Here is a 24,390-nt window from a genome sequence, read left to right on the forward strand (position 1 = left end):
TCTTGAAACGAGGCCTCCAGACCTGTATACAGTACTCAAGGTGTGGCCTGACCATTGCCTTATACAAGGGAATAATCACCTCCTTATCCCTGCTAGAAAAATTCCTGTATATTACTGACAAGACACCATGAGCTACTCTTGCAGCCCGTCTGCACTGCTCCGAAAACTTCATATCTGCCTGCACAATTACCCCCAGATCCTTTTCATTCTCTACCACTGTCAATGTAGTACCACAGAGTTGATACGTTGCTCTGGGATTACTGTTTCCCATATGTAGTACTTTACATTTGTCAATGTTAAACTTCATTTGCCACCTCTCAGCCCATCTGCTCAACCTTTCCAGATCCTGTTGCAGCAGCAGCATAGCGTCAGTAGTGTCCTTAACAACCCTGCCAACCTTTGTATCGTCTGCAAACTTGGACATTAAGCTTGATATACCATAAATATCATTTATAAATACAGAAAACAACAACGGACCCAACACTGAACCCTGAGGGACTCCACTAATAACATTAGTCCACGATGAGCAGTGTCCATTGATTACCACTCTCTGTCTTCTCCCCCTCAACCATCCCTTTATCCATAGCAGCAATTTGAATTCAATGCCACACTGCTCCAATTTGTGCAGCAGTCTTCCATGTGCAACAGTATCAAAAGCCTTTCTAAGATCCAAATATATAATATCAAAGCTATTCCCTGCATCCAGTTCTTTTGTGACTGCATCGTAGTATCCAATCAAATTGGTCAGGCAAGACTTTCCTCTAACAAAACCATGCTGTGTCCAAGCTATAACTGGTCTTGTCTAGATGATCCTGCAGTGCTTCTTTAACCAGTGCCACCATTAATTTTCCTGGAACAGAAGTTAAACTCACAGGTCTATAATTATTTGTGTCAGCCTTTGATCCTCCTTTGTGAATTGGGTTCACATTTGCACATCTCCAGTCCATGGGTACCTCCCCTGGGTCCAAAGAAGCTCTCATAATTATGGTTAAGGGTTTGCTTACTTCCTTTGCTGCCTCCTTTAATATAACTGGATAGATTCCATTCACCCCGGGTGCCTTTTTTATGTTTATCCTTAACAATTTCTCCTCCACTTTCCTCTCAGTTATTACAAAATCATCTAGCTTACTGCCAGAGTTTACTTCAACTCTGGCATTCCCCTTCCTGAATAACTCCTCATGTGTGAATGTAGATGCAAAATACTCGTTTAGTTTGCTAGCCACCTGAGCAGGATCTCAACTGTTGAACCATCAATATCCAGTGGACCAATCTGATTCATCCCTTTCATTCTAGAGTTTACATAGTTAAAGAACTCTTTTCTGCTTTTCTTTGCATCCTTTGCCAAGGATTTCTCATAATCAGCCTATGCCTGCCTAATCTCCTTTGTGACTTGGTTACAGACCAGCTTATATCTATCATAGGCTTCCATGTCACCCATAAATTTATATGTATCCCATGCATTTTTCTTCTCTGCCATATGTCTCATTAGTTCATCTGACATCCATTTAGGCCTAAACCTTGAACAATATTTCTTAGTTGGTATGTAAAGCCAAGTAGCTTCCAAGATAAGTTCTTTGAATGCTTCCCATTTTGAATTTGCTGTTGGTAACATCATCAGTTGGTCCCACTGCATAGAATTTAAATACTGTCTCAGACCATCGTAGTCGCCTTTACGAAAGCAAAAACCCTTCCCTTTACCCCTGATGGTAGTTACCTCTTTGAGTAAATCCCACTTCAGCACACTGTGATCACTGCCACCTAGTGGTTCCTTTATCTGCAGATTCTTAATGCATGAAGAATCACTACTGATAATCTGATCAGGAGTATTACTCCCTCTTGTTGCCTCCTGAACATGCTGATGTAGAAAACAATCATCCAATAAATCCACAAAAGCCTTTCTAGTGTGTGGGTGACAAACCCACAAATTCCAGTCAATATCTGGAAAATTAAAATCGCCCATTATAAGACTTTGATTTACTGGCCGACTCTATTTCCCTGTACAGTTTCTTATTATACTCATCAGAGTCATTAGGGCTATAGCACATTCCTACACTCAATTTTGATCTCCCAATGCTTATGTCACACCAAACTGACTCGACACTGCACTGTCCAGCGATGTCGACTGGCTTCACTTCCTTGGACTTTATGTGTTTCTTAACTAATAGCATAACCCCTCCTCCCTTCCTATCGTGTCTATCCTTTCTGTACACATTGTACTCCCCAAATTCCAGTTCTGCTATCCTAATATCTGTATGACATCACATCTCTGATATCCCAACAATATCTGCCTTTGATGTTTTGAGCAATACCTCAAATTCATCAAAATTACTTATCAAACTCCTAGCATTGGTGTATACTCAAGTATACATGCACCTATTCCTATTCTTAGCTATCCTAACACAACCCATGTGTTTACTTGTAGCGCAATGACTCCCAGCAGTCTCAGAAATACCCTGCATCTAGTTTTCCAGGATGCTGCTCATTCCAATAGATGCAGTGCAAGAATCACTTTCATCTCTCCCAGTGGCCACTGTTAATCTATTAGTGCTTGTATCTCCCCCAAGCTAGCAGTTTTCCGACCCACCTAACACTGCCTCGATAGCATCAGCAAATATTCTTGCACCCTTTCTATTTAAGTGTATCCCATCCCTGTGGAAGCTGTCTCTCCTATTAACAAGTATAGACCAGGCTGAAATAAATTCTATCGCTTGACCCTTGCACAATCTTTCCAAGGCCGAATTGATCGACAAAGCTCTCATCATATACTCCTTCCTATCATGTCTGGGCAGAATTTCAGACACTTTCAAATTCAACCGTAATTCACGGCTTTTTTTTCACCTGTACTTGTTAAGTAATTCCGCCGATCTCCTACTCTTAATATCATTAGTGCCAATGTGTACAACTATATCACCTTTCGTGCCCTTAAAAGATGATATCCGCTCTACAACGTCATCAACCTTTGCCCCTGGCAGACATACCCTGGTCCTGTTCCACCTATCCTTTTTACATACCATGTTCCCCATTTCTCTGACAATAGAGTCACCAACAACTACTAGTTCCTGTGGGACCAGTGCATTCTGTCTTGGGGGTTGCCGCTGTGTTGTGTGATGACCAAGTGCAAGCTCTGGCATTGATGTGGGCAGCCGAGAGGTTGATGGGCCCCTCAATTTAGATCCTTCGAGGGCATTCACCCTGTCTTTCAAGCTCTCATATAGGCCCATAACAACGCTGAGTTGTTGCCTGATTTCCTTACACTCCTTACATCGTGCACACACAAAAACATCCCCCCATGGCAATATCATGTCCCGTACCCGATTGCTCCACAAACATCAAGCAAGCAGTGCATTTTAAAAGGCTGTGATTCAGAGGGCAACTGCCCTCCTCAGTTCTCTCCTCCTTTGTGCAGTTGTTTGATGTAACAGTTTTTCAGGGACTTTTTCCCATTGTTGGAAACAGGTGTCACAGTAAGGTGGGTTTGAGGACCAAGGCAGATCAGGTATTTTGGTTTTTTCAGCGTATTTTCAAAATGAACATTCCAGCAATGCATCAACTGTTGTAGTGTAATACCAGTTGGTCTATTTTCAGTGGATTTATTATTATAGAATGTTATCCTTTCAGGATTGAAAAGTAGCAGTTGATTCAGATAATCTGGAAGCCTTTTAAGCCTGGCTGCATAGGTGAGGAGTAACATTTTCCTTCTGAGTTTGAGTGGTGGTTCGTTTGCCTCTATATAGAGACTTTGTCGCGCAGATGTTTGAAAAGCCCCAAGAGCAGTGCAAAGAACACTGTGCTGTATGGTATTCAGTCTTGTAAGTACAATTTTCCTAGCTGAGTTGTAGACCATTGAACCATAATCTAGACATGACCTGATGAGCGAACGATAGAAATGCAGGGGAGCATCTATGTGCACCCAATGCCATGGCAGAGATGGCTCTGAGTATATTGAGTTTTTTCAAGCAGAGTTCTGAGATAAGTTATGTGCATAGCAAAATTGAGTTTAGTATCTAATATTAAACCTAAAAAGCAGATATTGATTTAAGTTCAGGTTCTGGATGTAATCTTCGCTTTTTACAGAAAGGACTGCAATTGTCTTTTTCTCTGACAGGCAATAACCATTTTGTACAGTCCATGTCTCTAACTTATTTATGGAAAGTTGTAACTGTTTCTCTATGCTGTTAATGGTTGGTGAATGGCATGATATAGCAAGATAGTCGGCATACATATATATTTCTACAGTTTTGGGAATATTCTGTGAATCATGTTTAGCCTAATTGCAAAGAGTGTACCTCGGGGCACCCCTGCTTGAATAAAATATTGTGAAAGTACATTCTGGTGACGAACCTGAAAGGTTCTACACTTAAGAAAGTTCTGGATGAATTGAGGTATGTGTCTCCTAGAGCACAGAGCTCTCGAAGAATGCCACACTTCCATGTGATATTGAATGCCTTTTCAATATCTAGATTCACCATTACTAGATGTTAATTTTTAACATATGCATTGCAAATGTTAGTGTCAGCTCTTACTATAAGGTCCAAGCAGGATCTGTTTTGTCGGAAACCATATTGGTTGATATTTAGCAGCATTTTGCTTTCTAGGATCCATTTTAATCTCCTACGTATAATTTTTTCTAGTGTTTTACTTAAACAGCTGGTTAGGGAAATTGGTCGGTAGTTTTGTAGAAGTTATTGATCCTTTCCTGGTTTTGGAAAAGCAAGAATTAAAGAATGATGCCATAAGGAAGGATAAACACATTCAAGAAATATCCGGTTGTAGAGAACTAGTAATAAGTTTAAAGCTGTATTATTTAGATGTTTAAGCATTATACAGTAGATTCCGTCCAGTCCTGCTGCACTGTTTGCTGTTCTGTTCAGAGCTTCTTGGAGTTCAGCTAGGATGAATGGCTGATTATAAGGAAGGAACTGGGTGGTGTTGAAATTTAATTTATATTTTTCTGCAGAGGTTTTGATTTTCAGGAAAGAATTGTCGTATGCAGATGCTGATGATATTTGACTGAAAGTCTCTCCAAGGAATTTGCCTATTTCTCTTGGGGAAGACAGTTCGCGTCAATTCTTAATCAAGATTGGAGCAGAAAAGGGAATGCACTTATTATTTAATTGTTGGATTTTCTTCCATATTAGCCAATTGCTGGTGTCCTTCATGATGGTACTGGCAAATCTTGTCCAGGATTATTTTTTGGCTTGTCTTCTGATTTGTTGTGTGCTCTTGCCTTTTGTTTTTTATATAAAGTGAGGTTGGCTGTTGTTGGAAACCTACGAAATAGGTTCCAAGCTTTATTTTTTTCTTGTTTTGCACTGTTACAGACCTCATTCCACCAGTGTTTTGCATGTCTTTTTTGGTTTGCAGAGGATTGAGGAATTGCCTCAGAAGCTGCTGCCAGAATTTTGTGGTAATGTGCTCGGTGACATCGTCTATTGGTTGTGATTTAATAAATTGATCATCAAAATAAACACAGACTGAATATTTTGTCCAATTTGCTTTTTTGAATTTCCATTTTACTCTGTAATTTGGACAGTGGGATTGTTTTGTTGGTTTTTTACATATAATTGGAAAATGATCGCTGTTGTGTGGATCATATAAGATTGACCACTTCATACTGGGGAACAATATGGGAGAACAGATTGACAGATCAACTGCTGAAGTGGATCCTGTGGGTAGATGGACATAAGTGTGATGGGCAGTATTTAGTAAGGTTAACTGCTGTTGATTCAGTAATGTTTCAATCAGATGTCCTCTTTTATCCATGCATGAAAACCCCCACAATGGGTGATGTCCATTGAAATCTCCAAAAAGACGAAAGGTGCTGGCAATTGTGCTATACGATCTTATAGTTCTTTTAGCAGGAAAAGTCTATTTGGTGGGAAGTATATTGAAACAAGAGTTAGTGTTATTCCAAGCACAATACGCACAGCAGCAGCTTCTAAGTCAGTCTGTAGAGAGAGAATGTTGAGCTGGGATTTTAGGGTTAACTAGTACCATGCACGGATTTTGCAGTATTCCTGTCCTTTCTGTACATTGTGAAGTTTCTAATTGAGAGAGTTACCTGTGGCGTTAAATTAGTTTCTTGCAGACAAACACTCACTGGATTGTACTTATTTATCAGGTCATACACATCACCAGTATTGGCTCGTATGCCTCTGCAGTTACATTGAAGTATGTGCTGCATTACTTGGTTTTAGGAGTTATGTTTTGATCTGTCTGTTTTTTTTGGAGCAGTTTGTAACAATCTGTTTTATTTCTGTCTTTTTTGGGGGAAACCGGTTGCTCTGTATCCATGTGTTCTTCTGCGTGAAGTTCTAATATAGTTTCTTCTGGGTTAGTTTTGTTGTCAACATGATCTGTTGGTACTATTTTGTCTTCTTTTTTTGTAGTTTCAGGCATGTTGGGCTGAACTGAAATTGGAGTATTAATTCCTTATTCGTTTGTGTTTGGCAGGCTGCGGCTTAGCATTAAGCACGGACCTAGCCCAATCTGCAAAATAAATGTTTGGAGGGACTGTAATGTCAGTTTGAGTAGCAATAGAATGACTGTTGGGGTTGCTTGTGCATATGTGCGTTTTGGCATAAACTGTATAATATGATTTTTGGCTTCCTGATTACATTACTTTGTTTTCTGTTTTGTATTTCTTTCCCCACTTTCCACATTTCACAATTTTTTGAATATGCTGGATTACCTTTGCAATTGGGACAGGTGAAGGAGGTTACAATACAATCAGCTTGAGTGTGTTCTGTTGAGCCACAGCATGCTACCTGGGAGTGTCTATATTTCTGGCACTTATAACACCTGCTGGGATTCGATATATATGGATGTATACAACAATTCAGATACCCCGCTTTAACCATTGTTGGTAAGTTTGGAGTACTAAAGGTCAGTATTATGTTCCGTCTTGGCTTTAATTCTCCATATTTCTGTATTAATATTCTTTTTGTGTGTATTACTCTTTGATCTGTCAATTCTTGCACAATTTCATCCTCTAAGATGTTAATGAGGTCCCACTCTGCTATAACTCCTTTGTATGTATTTCAGAGTGGCAGGGAGATTTATTTTCACGGGAATTCCACCAAATATGGTCAGTTTCAATAATATTTCTGAGTGTTTTGGCTTTATTGTTTCTACCAGCAGATCTCTAGACTGTAATTGCTTTACCATCTTCAGTGATCCTGCAGCATTTCTGGATTAGAAATGGGGATAATTTGCTCACAGGAAAATCTGATAGAGAATGAATAAGGAGAAAGGCTGGGTGATCTTGTTGACATAGATCTGATTTTTGTCTTTTATTTTGATAGGAGTCATGATTGGGTTGGTCTTTATCAGTAGGTGATCTCAACTGATCAAGTGGAGGAAAGATTTCTTTGTCTATTTTGTACTCCTTTTGGCTCTGAGGGTTGGTTTTCCCACTCAGGTTACCGGCCCCGCCATGGGGAGGCAGGAGTAATGCCATGAGTGGCCAAGAGGTTGTTAGGTTAGTAACTCTAATAAAAATAAAAGGAAAGGTGTTTTTTATTTCTTGACTTAACTTACAACTTGTAAGATGAAGTCTACTTTTTAAAGAACTTAAGAGAAGCTTAAAAGAGAAGAGTGATTCCTTTAAAGGAGAATGCTTTGAATAGCTTTATAGAGCTCAGAAAATCGCTTGGCCATGGAAACACTTGGCACCCAGGGCCGCACTGTCAGTGTCACTGTTGTTCAATTTTAGCTTACAAAATCTGAAATTCTCTGGAATTCTGATAAGTTTATGAAATTGAAAAAATTTAGAACATAGTATAACATCAAAAAAGAAGTAACAACAAGTTTTCTTATAAATTTTTTAAAAAACTTTTCTACAATTCTTCCCACTTTTTTGTTTTTAAATTCGATTCTGATTTAATTTTTGACAATAACTTCACAATAATTTAGGGCAGCCAAGTCAAAATTGGAACAAATTAATATTTCAAAGCATATGAATTTTCGGTTATACAAATTCAAAATTTCATGAAGAAACTCACTCCCAAATCCAGACCCCTAGTAGAAAACTCACTAAACAAGGAAGATTTTCCTTGTTAAGTGAGTTTTCCTAAACACTTTCAGAAACTATCTTCAGAAAGGATTAAAAACAGTTCAAACATCTAATTGGACTTTTTAATACTTACCAAAAATGTCCTCTTTGGTGTTATTCTTTGATTAAACAAATCAAAAGCATAACTTTTGGTACAAGCTGGATACCTAAAATAAAATAACACATAAATGAACGTATTATGCATGCACGCACACAAACTGTTACAATCTAAAGACGTTATGAGCATATTCAAAGGGGTTATGATAAAGACTAAAGATAAACAAAATTCTAATAAAAAATCGTTTATTCAGGTGAAATAAAAATGTCTTTACTGTCACTACCAGTAAAAACCTTCAAGAAATCCATAAAAATTCTTTATAACCTACTTTTTCTCTTCAGCAATTAATACAAGCCTCAATACTGACAAGTACACTGAGTTGTGTTTCACTGTCACTGTTTAAGGGAATAAAAAGGATAAAAAACCTTGCCTAATTAAATCTAACATTAAATCTTAACCTTAAGCATTTGCATGTCCAATGAATTAGCATATTCATTGGACATGCAAGGTGTGGCAGTAAAGTTCCTGGACTGGTGCAATAAAAAGAACAAAAGTGAAGGAGCTCAAAAATGATTTTATTTTTATTCAAAGTGATCACCACCTGATTAAATGCACTGAAATCTCATCCTTTTGAGGGCAGTTTTCACTTTGACGTACCTTTAGTACGTCAAAGACTATTGAAGCACCTGTGGAGTCAGCATTGACTCTCTTCCCTTTAGGTACAAATTCCTTGTAAACCATATCCTGTTTGTCGAAAAACATGATCAACGTTGTTTTGATCCTTGATACCTGTAAACAAAACTTTTTGAACCTTGGCGATAATTTTAAAGTTAACTGCATGCTCTGATGCTTTGTCTCTGGGTCATACTGAAACACCCAACACTCATCTCCACTGACAATACAGGAGGAAATCTGGATTGTTTTGACAAGTCTGGATGAAGTTTTTTGCATGTTGACACTCTCTATTGCTTCTGCTCATCTGTGAGGCTGCACAGCACAAAATTTGCACAGACCTTTCTTTTCTCTGAATCTGCAAATTGTCTCCTTATTCATATCCAACTCATCAGCCATCATTCTATTCTGAGGGTCAAATGATTATCTCTTGCTACAATTTCCCCAACTTCTTGGGTCACTGTGAACTATGAACTGCTTATACCATTCAAACACACTGGTATGACTTAAAAGTTTCATCACCAGAAAGGTTTTAGCATTTCTTACATACATTTCTTTGCAGATTTTCCCAGTTTAAAGCAAAATTTGATATTCGTTCTTTTCTTCATTGCAAAATTGTGACACAGAATGCTAAACTCATTGAACATGACCGCACCAGTCCAGGAACTTTATTGCCATATTTCATATGAGTCTTCATACATTGAATGAAATTTTCACATTACATGAGAGATATTTTTTATTCCGTAATTAAAATATAATGAAAATTAAATTTAAAATTATTATTATAATGTATAATTAATATAATTAAAATATTATCCTTTCAGTAATTCCTGGACTAACTAACATCAATTTTCATCTAGCTGACTTAAGTATAACAACTTTCCCATAATACAAAGGTCATTCAAATGAAAACCACAAAACCAATATAATATGCTATTATGCAAAGCTGATGATAATTTTGTGTGAGATTACTACTGAAGTCTGTTGGTAGCACTGACAACACACACACACACACACACACACACACACACACACACACACACACACACACACACACACACACACACTGGCATGTGTGTGTGTGGTCAGTGCTACCAACATTTGGATACAGTAAATTTTTAAGATGGCAGCAACCTTGCAGTTGGTTGGTTAGTTTTTGGTTTTTTTTATGGCACAAAAACGACAAGGTTATATTGCACCATGACAGATTTTAAAATTCGGAGAGATGAGTAGTTTGGTAATCTTTAATCAGGTTACCTCGTCAGAAGTTCATATATACATATCAAAAAATAAAAACCAGTATATCAGTAAAAATAAATTGAATATTTCATATAAGTGTATATATATTAATCACTTTTAAAAATTTAAAAACTGCTGACACAAGGTCATTGTCACTTAAAATCTGACTGAGTGTATATGGCTCAGTCAGATGGGTTGCTGTTGTTGTTGATGGTTTAGGGATTTATTAGGTGCATCGGCAACTATGGCCATAGTACGCCATACATATGGTAAGTATTAATTTTATTTCCTGTCAGATAGAGATATAATTGTAAAAAATACTACCAGCAAATTAGTTTTTTAACAAGTTAAAGGAGGTGGTATACATTAATAATTTTTAGAAAGGTAAAAATGTTTGAGACATTCGCTTTATTGTCTAAAAGTGAAATAAGTGTAAGACGGTCTTCTGTTGTGGCTGGAGTGAAAAGATTCTGGTGTTCCATTGTATATTTTCAACAAGGATATGGTTTACTGAAAGCACTGCATTGCAGTGATGACACTCGGGGGGGAGATCTCCCCTCTTAATACATAACTATGAGTGATATTTGTGAGAGCTATCTGCAGGCATACTAATATTACCTCCTGTTGTTGAATTAAGTTGAAGCTTGAAAGCCATTGCTCAAGTTTTGGCTTGATACTCTGAAGTTTATTGCTATATTGATTATTCCATGATAATTGCCACTGGTACATGCATTTTCTCTGGATTATTGATTTGTAGTCTTGATATGGTACTTTCCAATTGTCATTGGGTGGTAATATGGCCGATTTTGCAGCATTGTCAGCTAATTCATTTCCTGGAATTCCGATATGTCCAGGGACCCAGGACAGGGGTATGCTTTTCCCAAGGTCGAATAAAGTATGCAAAGAAGAGTTACTTCCTTTATGATAGGGCGGATGAATATCACATTCACGGGGTTTTTCAGGGTTTGAAGTGCACTTAAAGAGTCTGTAAAAATTATATTATTTTCAATATCGGAGGACTCTATATGCTTCAGTGCAATCTGAATAGCCATTAGTCGGCAGAAAATACACGGAAATCATATGGCAATTCATAGGCCAATGTGATGTTCGGAAAAACTGCGGTAATTCCAACGTGGGCTTCATTCTTTGTCCGTCCGTATGCACTACGACGAAGTTGGGGAAGTGATCCACTAATGCATGATACAGTTGTAAGAAATTTTCTTTATGCAATGTAGATTTATTCCATTGATGTAGGGATTAATCGCATGAAGGTGAAGTAAAGTCCCAAGGAGCACAGGAAATTGGAAGTGTATTTGCAACATTATTAAAAGACAGATTAAGTTCATCTGAAAGGTATTTTATTCACATATTGCTTTCAAATATTTCCAGTTTTTCAGTGAAGGCTTTTAATAGGCGTTTATGGTCTAGCACTGAAATTAATTTCTCTTGAAGTTGAAGTGATACTTCATTAAGTTTATGAAAAAATCAAGCCATATAGTATATGTTGTTTTTCTCTTTGCTAATTCTGTCTCTCCTTCGTTTTCTTAAAATTATGTATCATATCAATACAAATCTTGTTAGACAGTTTCCGTTAGAAATCCATTTGATATCTGTATATAAAGTAGCCCCCTCTATCGATACACACAATTATGGGGGATTTTTTGAATGGCTTGGTGAAAAATTACATTAAATCAACACTTTTTGATTTAATAATTTGATTTGATTTAATTATGGCTAAGGGTTTGCTTACTTCCTTTGTTGCCTCCTTTAATATAACTGGATAGATCCCATCCACCCCAGGTACCTTTCTTGTGTTTATCTTCAACAATTTCTCCTCCACTTTACTCTCAGTTATTACAAGATTCTCTAGCTTGCTGCCAGAGTTGATTACACCTCTGGCATTCCCCTCGCTGAATAACTCCTCATGTGTGAATGTCGATGCAAAATATTCATTTAGTTTGTTAGCTACCTGAGCAGGATCACAAACAGTTGACCCACCGATATCAAGTGGACCAATCTGATTCATCCCCTTCCTTCTAGAGTTTACATAAGTAAAGAACTCTTTGCTGTTTTTCTTTGCATCCCTAGTCAAAGATTTTTCGTAATCTGCCTTCGCCTGCCTAACCTCCTTTGTAACTTGGTTACAGATCAACTTGTATCTATCATAGGCTTCTGTGTCACGTGTTAATTTGTATGTATCCCATGCATTTTTCTTCTCTGCCATATGTCTCATTAGTTCATCTGACATCCATTTAGGCCTAAACCTTGAACAATATTTCTTAGTTGGTATGTAAAGCCTAGTAGCTTCCAAGATAAGTTCTTTGAATGCTTCCCATTTTGAATTTGCTGTTGGTAACATCATCAGTTGTTCCCACTGTATAGAATTTAAATACTGTCTCAGACCATCGTAGTTGCCTTTACGAAAGCAATAACCCTTCCCTTTACCCCTAATGGTAGTTACCTCTTTGAGTAAATCCCACTTCAGCACACTGTGATCACTGCCACCTAGTGGTTCATTTATCTGCAGATTCTTAATGCATGAAGAATCACTACTGATAATCAAATCAAGAGTATTACTCCCTCTAGTTGCCTCCCGAACATGCTGATGTAGAAAACAATCATCCAATAAATCTGCAAAAGCTTTGTTAGTGTGTGTGACCAGCCCCCAAATTCCAGTCAATATCTGGGAAATTAAAATCCCCCATTATAAGACTCTCTGATTTACTGGCCCATTCTATTTCCCTGTACAGTTTCTTATTATACTCATCAGAGTCATTAGGCCTATAGCACACTCCTACTCTCAATTTTGATCTCCCAATGCTTATGTCACACCAAACTGACTCGACACTGCACTGTCCAGCGATGTCGACTGGCTTCACTTCCTTGGATTTTATGTATTTCTTAACTAATAGCATAACCCCTCCTCCCTTCCTATCCTGTCTATCCTTTCTGTAGACGTACTCCCCAAATTCCAGTTCTGCATTCCTTATATCTGTGTGACACCACGTCTCTGATATCCCAACAATATCTGCCTTTGATGTTTTGAGCAATACCTCAAATTCATCAAATTTATTTACTAATCTCCTAGCATTGGTGTACATGCAAGTATACATGCACCTGTTCTTTTTCTTAGCTACCCTAACACAACCCATGTGTTTACTTGTACCCCAATGATTCCCAGCAGTCTCTGAAATATCCTGCATCTTATTTTTCAGGCTGCTGCTCATTCCAATAGAAGCAGTGCAAGAATCACTTTCACCTCTGCCAGTGGCTACTGTTAATCTATTAGTCCTTGTATCCCCCCAATCTAGCAGTTTTCCGACCCACCTAACACTGCCTCGATAGCATCAGCAAACATTCTTGCACCCTTTCTATTTAAGTGTATCCCATCCCCTTAGAAGCAGTCTCTCCTGTTAACAAGTACAGACCAGGCTGAAAAAAATTCTACCCCTTTATGTCGATGATCACTGCTATTGTCTAAACTTTGTATTTCAAGAGCAGATAAGGTCTTCTCTTGAAATACAAAGAAAATGAAAAATCACATTGAACAAGCAATTTTGGGTCATATCTTATGGGCATGAAAGTAAGTTTACTTTATAGATTTGGGGTGCTAAACACGTAAATAGTGCTTAAAATGGCAGATTGGTTCTTGTTTTTGAAAAAAGTAGTTTTTTACACAAGGCATTTTTTATTTATATGGCAGTAAGGTATAGCTGCGAACATACCTGTATCAAACATGGGATCTTTGTGTCTTTCACCTGTATTCAGCTTTGGAAGCATCCCTTTTCACCATCCAACAATAATCGGGTAACACGGCAGCACTCCATTTGCTTTTGTATCTTCGTTCCATTGCTGCGATGTCTTGATGGAAGCTCTCACCATGTGCATCATTGACCACACCACAGTTTAGTGGGAAGAAATCCATGTATGAGTGCAAGAAATGGATCTTCAATTACATGTTGCACCCCAGTTTTTTGTAAGAAGTAATGAGATCTTTCACAAGCTGCCCGTAGTTGGCCCAGCTTTAAGAATTCCTAGAAAACCAGTTGAAACATTTCAAAAAGCTTTTCATGCTGATTTTTCGCTATCAATAAAGACACATTTGAACTGTTTGTCTTTGAAAAGTTTCCTTATTTGTGGACCAATGAAAGAGTTTGCCATAATCTTTTTTGTACTAATTATTGGGAATTTCTTTTGCAAGTATATGAATGCAGGACCATTCATATACTTCCAAAGTCTTCACAAAATTTTTCATGAGCTGCAGTTTGATGTGGTGGTGGAAGCAAAACTTTGTGTAATAACACAAAGCTTCTAATCTTAGAAGTGTCTATAAATAGCCTCCATTCTTCAGGAATGTGCCTCATGTTCATTGCTACCATTAGACCATCAACATCCTCACAAACAGTGAGTTCACCTTCTGTTTCACAGAATTTATCATAGTCTTTATTTCGAGATGACTAGAAGATTCCACTATTGGAGCCTCAAGATCCGTAATGAGGTCATTAAGCTCACTTTCGGTAAATTTATGTGGTTCAGAAGGATAAAGGTTTGGACAAAATGGTGGATCTCTTGATGTAGATGGCGGTTGTACTTCTTCGTGAATATCAAGTTGATGTTCATCGTGTCTTCAGATATATAACAGTGTACAGAGAAAAACAGTTGGGTGGTTCAAGAATAGTCAATACTTCATCATGAGGCATGGGATGAATTGCAGATAGTATGTTTGGGTATGTCACTGTCCCTTTTCCAATAAAAGGCACCACACAGAAGTAACATTCTGTGACATGATTTGTTGGCTCCCACCATATCATGAGCATTGCAGAAGGGGTAAGAAGTCCCTTTTGATTCACCCACACGTTGAATTTTGACACTCAAAGTACAAGAAGTACACTTTTTATGGTGAGTTAAGGGACTCTTTCTTGAAGCTAACGTGACTTCTCCACATACGTAACAGAAGTCATCTGGACTATTCACTCAATTACAAGACATATTATTCTTACATGCCGCAAATACTGCACAAAAAGTAGGAATCTCACAGAGAACAAATCACCCAGTACCTGGCCATATTCGAGGATTACTGCAAAAGAGTTGAAGACACATTTGAGGTGACAACAACTTATGATGTGATGCAAAGCGAGGCGACAGTGCTGATCATGTGATAAAGTGAGGTGGTACTGAAACTGCAGTGTGTGATGCATTTCACTGAGAGCTGTAGTTGATAATTTAGAGTAATTTGCTAATATGAGACCCAAAATGTAATTCAAAAACAAGAGCCAATCAACAAATTTTAATGTGATTTTTGTGTTCAACAGCATAAAATCAGTCAATATTGGGTATTTTCATTTTCGTAACATTTTATGTGCTGACTAGTGTTACTGGCCATTCCAGCACAATGGACACATTAAAAGAATATTTTCAGAAATATTCTTTTAATGTGTCAGGCTACACCTCAGTTCTGTCACACTGGTATTGAGTTCTCAAATTAAATTTGAAGAATATCTATAATTTAAAAGATTTTGTAATTTATAATTACTATAAAATAGACTAAAACTTATTTATATTTTTTTGGGAAATTTATTTTCCTGACATATAGTTTTAACATAACGCATTAATTAAAGTGTGTGTGTTTAGAATGCTACTTCATCCTGTCAATGTTCATTGGTTAGATGGACAAAACCATCTAGATGCAGAAATTGTTAATGACTTTATGTTACAAAAGTAATGTTTATGTTACAATAAACATTTTCATTGTTAAAAATATGATTAGAAGAGAGGGAAGTTCAATGTATAACTGAATGAAGCTTTTGGCTGTTAATTTATTTTATTACAATATTGCTTAATTATTCTCCAAATATACTATTTTTTTACAATATATCAAACCACATTTGCTCGCATACTGTCTAAACATGGTGACTTCATTGGCCCTTTTTTCAAAAAATAGTCTTAAATTTTCAGCATTAAACTCATTTTGTCCCATTGTGGCCATCACTATCTGGCCATCTTAGGTACAATACAGGACTTACATTGCTGGCTCATGTAGGAAGAATGTTTAGTGCTGCAGGGTACGTTATTTGTAAGTAAATGTGTGTGTAAAGCATAGGACTACGAATAAGAAAATTCACTAATGAATGCTATAGCAACTCATTGTGAAGTTAGTCACAATATGATATACAACTAAATCGATGCCATTTTCACTACTTTCGAGGTCCCTATGAATAAAATATTGTGCATCTACACTGAAAGTTCATTAGTGAATTTCTAATTTGTTGTCCTATGCTTTAAGCACATATTTACTTTAGTATATACTTATGCACACCATTAGGATCTCTCATATTATGGAAATACTTTGCACCTGGATTATTATGGTTGCAACACCAGGGTACCTACCCGCTCAGTGATGATAGGCAATAAGACTTGAAACTGTGCCACCTGGGTGGTGGTATCTGCCAAGAATAAATAACAATAGTCTTCCCTATTAGTGAAGCGATACTTATTTGAGGTATGGCAACTTGTTGTGAAAGTAGTTACAATATGAGATAAAATTAAATCGATGTCATTTCAACTACTTTCGAGTTCACTGCAAACAAAATATTGTGTATCTACACTAAACGTTCATTAGTTATTTCAACACAGATGAGGAAAATTACCTGATGCAGATTTTGAAATTCAATTGTTATTGAAACTTAATAAATATTTTAAATAACTATGTATGTTATAAAAGCAATAAAATATTTTATTTCAGAGGTGTTGGCATATGATTTAAAAAAAAAAAAACTTTAAATTACTTTAGCCACTTTTCATGAAATAAGTTAGCACATTACTTTATTCTCAGAGTAACTCTTAACTAAACTTAACTGGTTTTAAAAAGTAAACATCTATGGAAATCACACCAGAAATACGTAGTTTTATTTAAAACATTCATTATTTTTAATAATACAGTGGATTACAGTTATTTGTGCCACTGGTTAATTGGGGCAGCTGTTTACTTGGGGCAATGTTTGTTTGTTTCTTGTTTGCTATTTGGTTTTAAGGAGCATTAGCAACTAAGGCTACATTGTTCTGGGGATATGCAGTGGTCATTCCCTGACTTCTCCGCATCCTCCGTAATTGGTACTCACGGGCTCAAACCCCGGTCTAATCAAGAAGCGTGTGCTATGCACTGAAGCAGGAGGCCGCAGCACTAGAGATTACCCTATGATTGTCTCCGACCATATTACGTGGTTCAGTCGGATTTCTGGAGGTCACCAAAAAACAATGAAAACAATTAGCAGTCCCATTTATTGGGCTTTTCTGTTACTGCAATCTATTATAAATGGATAGTAAACTCGATCTTATGGAATTTGCAATAACACCGACAGCTGGAATTCTGTGGGTTATTATGGTGAAATGTGTTTACGCTTCCATGAAATCTTCAATCATATAAAAAAAAATAAATTTTCATAATCTTCTCCTCATTCCTATTTTTTTAAGCTTCATAACTTGTTACTCCATTCTCACTTGCGCTTATCGTGTTACTTGCAATTTGTGTGTGCCGTGTTTTGTTATTGATTGCTTATCTTTTTTACTGTTTTAAATTTTAACCCCCACCCACAAACGTTAGTGAACAGAAATATCAACTAGTTAGTAATGTACATATTACAGTACGTATTAATTAAGCTATACACGTAAGCGTAAATTTATTTTTATTTTGTTAACCTGTGGAAAATATTCTTCTGATTTTCACATATAATTTAATTTTTTAATTGGTAAGGTAATAAAGTGTAAATCTGTGTTTTATATCTTTACTTTTATAGCCTGTGGATAATATTCCTCCTAATTTCGCTTATTAGAATCACTGTTTAATAGAATTAAAATTCATTTCACAACCGTGATCACAACAACAGCGCGTACTACATATCGTATAGTGCATAGAGTAATAATATCTTACTACTCTGTGGTATAGTGAACGGTACTTTTCTATGGTGAGTCCATCATAATGTGATTTGATCGTACAGAATCAATCGTAAAGCTGTATTTTTAACTATTTACGTGAAACTTCGCATAATTGGGGCAGCAGCTTAATCGAGCCAAAACGCACCAGTCCTGATGTGTCCCAAATAACTGGAATAGACTGTATTTTTTATTATGTTATTTAATATATGATTTTAAATAGTGGATAACTTTTTTGACAGCTGTACGCAGTGATTGAAAATTTTGCCAAGGGCAATTGAATGGGCATCTCAGTTAGTGTACCTATTGCAAATATCACCAGGTGTTTTGCAGATTTACCTGTTCCCATCAGGCTCTGTACAGATATGTGGTGATATTTTTGTCATCATTCCCGGGGGTCCGGGAATGATGACATTGGAGCAGCGGTAAGTTGCTGCTGCTCCAATCTCTCAATTCTCTGTTGATGTACATTTCTTTTACTATGGAAATGGTTTGTTTGTTTTGGGGTTTTATGGTGCATTAGCATCTAAGGCTATAATGCGCCAAGTCAAGATATGGAAATGGAGGCGGGCAATGCTTTTGGATATCTTAGTTTGCTGCAGGAGGGGTGGCCAGTTGGTTACCTCGGTATATAAGAAACTGGTGTGTCGGGGGTCAACTTACTAACTATAAATTGGTCCATGCCTTCCCCCCCACCAGACACTTGTATAGTATGGCAATACTATGTTCCACTGAGCTTGGTCACATACTGACATCACCAACAGGGAGGCTGAGTTTTCTAGAATTCAGGTCAGATTTGTCCAAATGTGACTACCCCCTCATGTTCTGGATTGAATACGAATTCAATTTGACAAAGTTGTTCCCGTCCTAGGCACAACAATTCACGTATTGCCACTGCATATATTCCCTCCTATCTGGGTGTATCTACTTGTCATGCCAGGATTTTACGAGGTTATCATATCTGTACAAATATGATAACCTTGGCTGTGTACAAATTCCTGGTAGAAGATTGCAATCAGTTATGCCTATGATGAAATCAATGCTTCCATTGTCATATTGTTCAATGGTGGTGTACCGTATTGTTTTTCCAGATTGTGGGGTAGATTACAGTGATGAAACTGAGTGCAGGCTATGTGATTGTGTTTCCAAACATGAAGGAAGCTATTTGCGGGGCTGATTTTAGCAGATCTGCTATTGTGGACATTATCATGTTGAGTGACACCAAAATCTTAACCCACAGACGAACATTGAAATATTGGATGTGGCTCATAATGCACGACGTCTCTCATGGTTAGAGGTCCCCCATAGCTCTTGCAAGTTCCGTTATTAACTCTAGGACCTGCATAAATCCTATTATGGAGGCCATTATTCTGCATAGTGATGAGAAATGGCAGGTAGATAATTGAACAGGTAGTCAGTGTTTACTGCATTCAGAGACTGATGATTGAATGGCTCAGGAATATTGATCTACATTAGCCCACTTCTTCTTCCCTTTCCATTCCCCCCCCCTGTCTGCCAGGCTTCTAGTTATAATGTCTGGGGTAAAATAATGGCTGTTGTCGTTGCTTCAGTATCTTTTATGTTCGTAATAGTATTGTTTATTTTATTTTAATGCATATCTATTTTTATTTTTAAATTAAATTATTTAATGTTCAAGCCAGTGGTTGCATTCAATATGAGTATACCTGAAACCTGAGGTCTCATCTGTTATTTTTTCTCTACCACTTGATAAAGTATGTGAAAATCAATGGTAGCTATTACTTTAAGCATCATTTATATTAAATAGATGTACACAATGAATGAATGATACTAATCAATACTAATATATAATTTATATAATAAAATTTAATTTATTTGTAGGCGGGACAACAAGGAATTGGGAATACATCTCAATGCTCTCCCAGCTCAGATCTACTATTGATTGTAAACTACAAAGATGCTGATATGAGGATTTAAAGTAGTAACTGCTGAAAAATATCTGGAGAGTGATAATGATCTTCATAATAATTATAGAACTTTTATATAACCTAAAGTAATATTCTGCCATTTCATTGCTTACTTTGATTTTGAGATCTTATAAAAGATGTGGGCAGATTTATCTACGCGATATTCACAGATATAGATGTCATCTTCAGAAAATCCCCGCGGTCTTCCTTTGCAGAAGGTGCTCAAATCTAAGACACAGCAATTTCCCACAACTGACTCCAGAGGAATTATTTCATACAGTGGTATACGAAAAACCTACAATAAACACATTGAAACATATAAATTCCCACTTCTTAGCTAGCACATTAGTTACAGATCTTCAAGAAATGCAGAAACATATATTTACAGTTAACTGAAATTAATTATAAGAAACTATGCAAAGAAGGGGGAAAAAAAAAAAAAAAAAAAGAGGAAAATATAGATTTTCCTCCTCGTGATGTAAATCACTAGCACAACCATGCCAGAGTTAGATCAAATTGCAAAGTGAAGAATTATACTGCTAGGAAATGATATGCAACTTTTTACAAATATGAATATAAATATCATAATTTATTAACTAGCAATCATATATAAAATATGCAACGGTGCTCAATATAGCTATTAAATGTAGTCATGTACATATGTGTGGCTAACTGGGTAAGCCCCAGCTAGCCACACATACTAGTCAGGTGTAGTTAGACCAGTGTGATTTTTTGAGAATGATGCACTGAAGAAATCACCTAGCGATGATCTTATCACAGCAAATTCCTGCAAGGCTTGCCAAGGAGAAACCAGTTCTTCCCAGCATAGAATTGTTATTGAACATATTCCTTACCAAGTGCTACCTTTGTCATTACCTCAGGTAGAAATTTTAAACTCATTCCTACAATGCTGTTCAAGAATGCACCATAAGCTGTCTTGCCATAAATAGTTTTGTTTCATTATTGGTCTATTTCCTTCATAACACAAGTGCCCTGCTTCTCTTCTATTACCCCACTATAACTATTACCTCTGGAGTCATTCTTATCATTTGCTATCATACCGACTTACTGTAATGCCATCCTATAAAAGTAAGGATCAACCAAAGATGACAACAGCCTCACATAACAAGTGTGTCAGTGAAGCTGCTTTATGCATATTATATTCTGCCCTTCTATGAAAATCACATAGATTTTCTAACTCTTTAAATTCCTAAAATACCTGCATAAATTAAATGCCTTGAGTCTCACGGACACACATATACAAATATTTATTATTGTACAAATACTTGTTCCTCTTGTAGGAATAACTAAGAAAAAGAAAAAAAAAAAAAAAAAATACAAAAAACATACAACATATAAATCCTGTACACAGGTAATAAAACTGGCAAAGTATGATAATGGCACATTTGTAACCTCTATCTCCTCAGCGATGGCCATAATTCATATAAATGATGGGCAGTCTCGGAAACATAAGTGGCAGATCGGTGAAAATACCCAGGTCACATTCTGATATCAGCACTACTGCAATCTACCTATTAGACGATGGTAACATAAAACACTCTAGCTTCTCCAAACTGGAGGAAATGAAAGTGCATTGTAGTGCCATTATAACAACTCATACAGAAGACTATGTTAATACCATGCACATTGAGCTACCAGTATATGCAGAAAAGATCCCCCCCCCAATCTTCTATCATGTCTAATAATATGGCCACCCAGCCTGATTCCAGGTTATCCAAATGTGTCTTCCTTTCCACATGCGACCTGGCTTTTGCAGTCCTTAAAATATTTGATCACATTGTGACATCAATGCTTGAAGATATTAAATGCTGCATATCGTCTATGGTTAAAAACTTTTACCATCACCCAAGTTCATGTAATGTAATAATGGTAGATGTAAATATAATAATCAAGAGCACAACCATGCCAGAGTTAGGTCAGATGCAGAGTAGGTTTTATGAGACCCTTACTGATAAGGAATATCTGTCAGATCACTGAAACCAGCCTCACAGCCAATCCCAAAACATAACCAGGTGAATCACATATTCCAACTAGTGTACTGTTCCACAAGCCACAGAAGTCCTCTACTAATGTGCAACTAAAACTGAAAGTGCCACAGAGCCTAACAGAATCAAAAACAAGGACTATCAGTTTAAAACAGTAAAGAATCCAAACAAGTGCACATGTGGCCCCTTGCTACTAACCAAGTTGCCATCTTCAGCAGAGATCCACACCTCATCTCTCCAATCTGAAATCCAGAACTATGATAACAAATTTTGTTACCCTGCTATGGGAAATTGAGAACCCCACACACACACCAAAAAAATATGTAGTTTATGTGCCACATCTAAGCTCCAGACAGTGCACCAGTCAGTTCTGCCTTTCTGACAAAGCTTCTTCATATCCAGACTAACCTCATAAACAACTACAAATGACATTGAAATGAATGTGGAGCAAGAGATTCATTTCAATGTCATACTACTAAAGAAAACATTTATACATGCATCTTTCAAAGATAAGTGTGACGCACATATTATGAACCTAAGTCCAAGCTCAAACCATGTCCAGTTGTGGCTATTCAGCAACCTCATCAAGACATGATTCAACGACTGGAATCTACATTCGGATAAACAAGGTGTAGCAATAAAGTTCCCAGGCTGGTGCTATTGTGGTTATGTTGTAGTTCAAACTTCCTCCAACAGATGGTGGTACAGAGATTGTCCAGTAGGCTGACAGGTTGCAAGTAACAACTAGTTTCATTAGTAGTATTAATGTTCCATACCACAATTTTACAAGAGCAATGAATGAATATCAAATTTTGCTTTAAACTGGGAAAATCTGTTTATGGTTGAAATTAAGATGAAAATAAAAGACTGACAGGATACAACAAATAACATATGAAGTATGTGAAAAAACAAGTAAAAAAATGAGTACACTATTCTGGTAAAACAAAATAACAAATATGGAAAGGTTCTTAAGGCTAGATAACAATACCAACATTTTAAACATGTGGGAGATTTAGATTTAGTAGGTGCATATAAAGAGTGTTATAGAGAAAAATGGAAACTGTATGTTAAATCCGTCAATGAAGAAAAAAAGGGCTTCTTGGAAGGAGGTTGTAAGGTGCAGGGCTCTAAGGATGATAGGAATTCTATTTTTAAAATTATTACTGTTATATATTGTTTTAATAATGTTACTTATATGATTGGCTCTGGGTTTGAGGAAATGTTAAGCTGGTGTGAATCTGTGAGAAGATCATAGATGAATTGTTCCCACAAGAGCAAGAAACTGATCAAGCTCAGAACATCTTTATTGAGAATAGTAGTCATAAAAGTGGTTTGACAAAGGAGATGTTTACTATTCATGAACTTTCTGAGACTACTGATCAAGCAAGAGTCTCCTGGCTTTGATTTTATTGAAGTGCAAACTTTTAAAAGATCATTTAAACTTAAATCAAAATTGCACTTAGATATAGAAGTATGGCAATAACGTTTCTGTACTGGTACAATAAAAAAGAACACAAAGTTAAGAAGCTCAAAAATGGTTTTATTTTCATTCAAAGTGATCTGAATGAATGCACTCTTACCACATGTACGCCATATCCAAAAATTTCATTACTTCATACAGCATGTCCCACCCACTTTTTCTTACTATTGAATACCCCATGAATTGTCACTCTAATAGAGCAAGCTTATCTACGAAAAGATCTAAACCTTCCAAGCACTTCCTAATTCACTTCACAAATATACGTGGTCTCAATTCTAATCTCAATGATGTCCATTTCCACTTGCAGTCTGCCAAACCCCATGTACATTTTCTGACAGAATCTCAGTTATTGGTTGATTCAACTGCTGCTCATCTCAGATGCCAAAATTATTCGCTGTATGATTCCTTTCGCCCCAAAGGTGGTACTTGTGCATATGTCCGTTCTGCTTTTCACTGTCAGAAACTTGGCAATTTGGAATCTCCTCTCTTTGATCTTCTCTGGCTTAAAATCCCTCTACCTCATTGTGTCAAATTCATCTGTTGTCTCTACCCTTCGCCCAACTCCACTAATCACTGGGAGCTCTTTGACTTCCTCTCTTTGCAACTTGACTTTCTCCAGTCCAACTTTCCTAACAGTGAGGTTATTTTCCTTGGTGATTTTAATGTTCACAACTCCAGTTGGCTTCCGTTTTCTAGTCACACCGACACAGCAGGTCGAGATGCTGAGGCTTTTGCAATTACTAATGACCTCGCACAGATTGTTCATTTACCTACAAGAATACCGGACAATCCTAATCATACAGCCAATACGCTTGATCTTTTTCTCACAAACAACCCTTCTAAGTACAAGGTCGAAGTGAGAGGTCCTTTAGGCACTTCAGATCACAACTTGGTGATTGTCTCTTCTCCAATGGAGCCTTTATCTCATGGCTATTCCCAACCTCGTGTTGTTTGGCATTACAAGAATGCAAAATGGGATGACCTGCGAGATTTCTTTTCTTCTTTTC

At 37.0% G+C, this 24,390-nt stretch overlaps 1 protein-coding gene across 7 annotated transcripts in view; it reads right to left on the reverse strand.

Moving 5' to 3' along the window:
- Positions 1 to 24,390, reverse strand: part of ash1 (histone-lysine N-methyltransferase ash1) — a 1,128,611-nt gene that overhangs the window by 83,853 nt on the left and 1,020,368 nt on the right. For all 7 annotated transcript variants that reach the window (XM_090378882.1, XM_090378880.1, XM_090378881.1 and 4 more), the window contains 2 exons: positions 20,011 to 20,192; positions 8,148 to 8,220 (listed from right to left, as the gene is read on the reverse strand). In XM_090378882.1, coding sequence (XP_090235008.1) covers positions 8,148 to 8,220; positions 20,011 to 20,192 — 255 coding nt within the window. The remainder of the gene's footprint in view (positions 1 to 8,147; positions 8,221 to 20,010; positions 20,193 to 24,390) is intronic.

This window comes from Mastigoproctus giganteus, chromosome 8, assembly GCF_048544385.1.
Source record: "Mastigoproctus giganteus isolate SK-2022 chromosome 8, ASM4854438v1, whole genome shotgun sequence".
In the NCBI taxonomy this organism is placed as follows: domain Eukaryota; kingdom Metazoa; phylum Arthropoda; class Arachnida; order Uropygi; family Thelyphonidae; genus Mastigoproctus; species Mastigoproctus giganteus.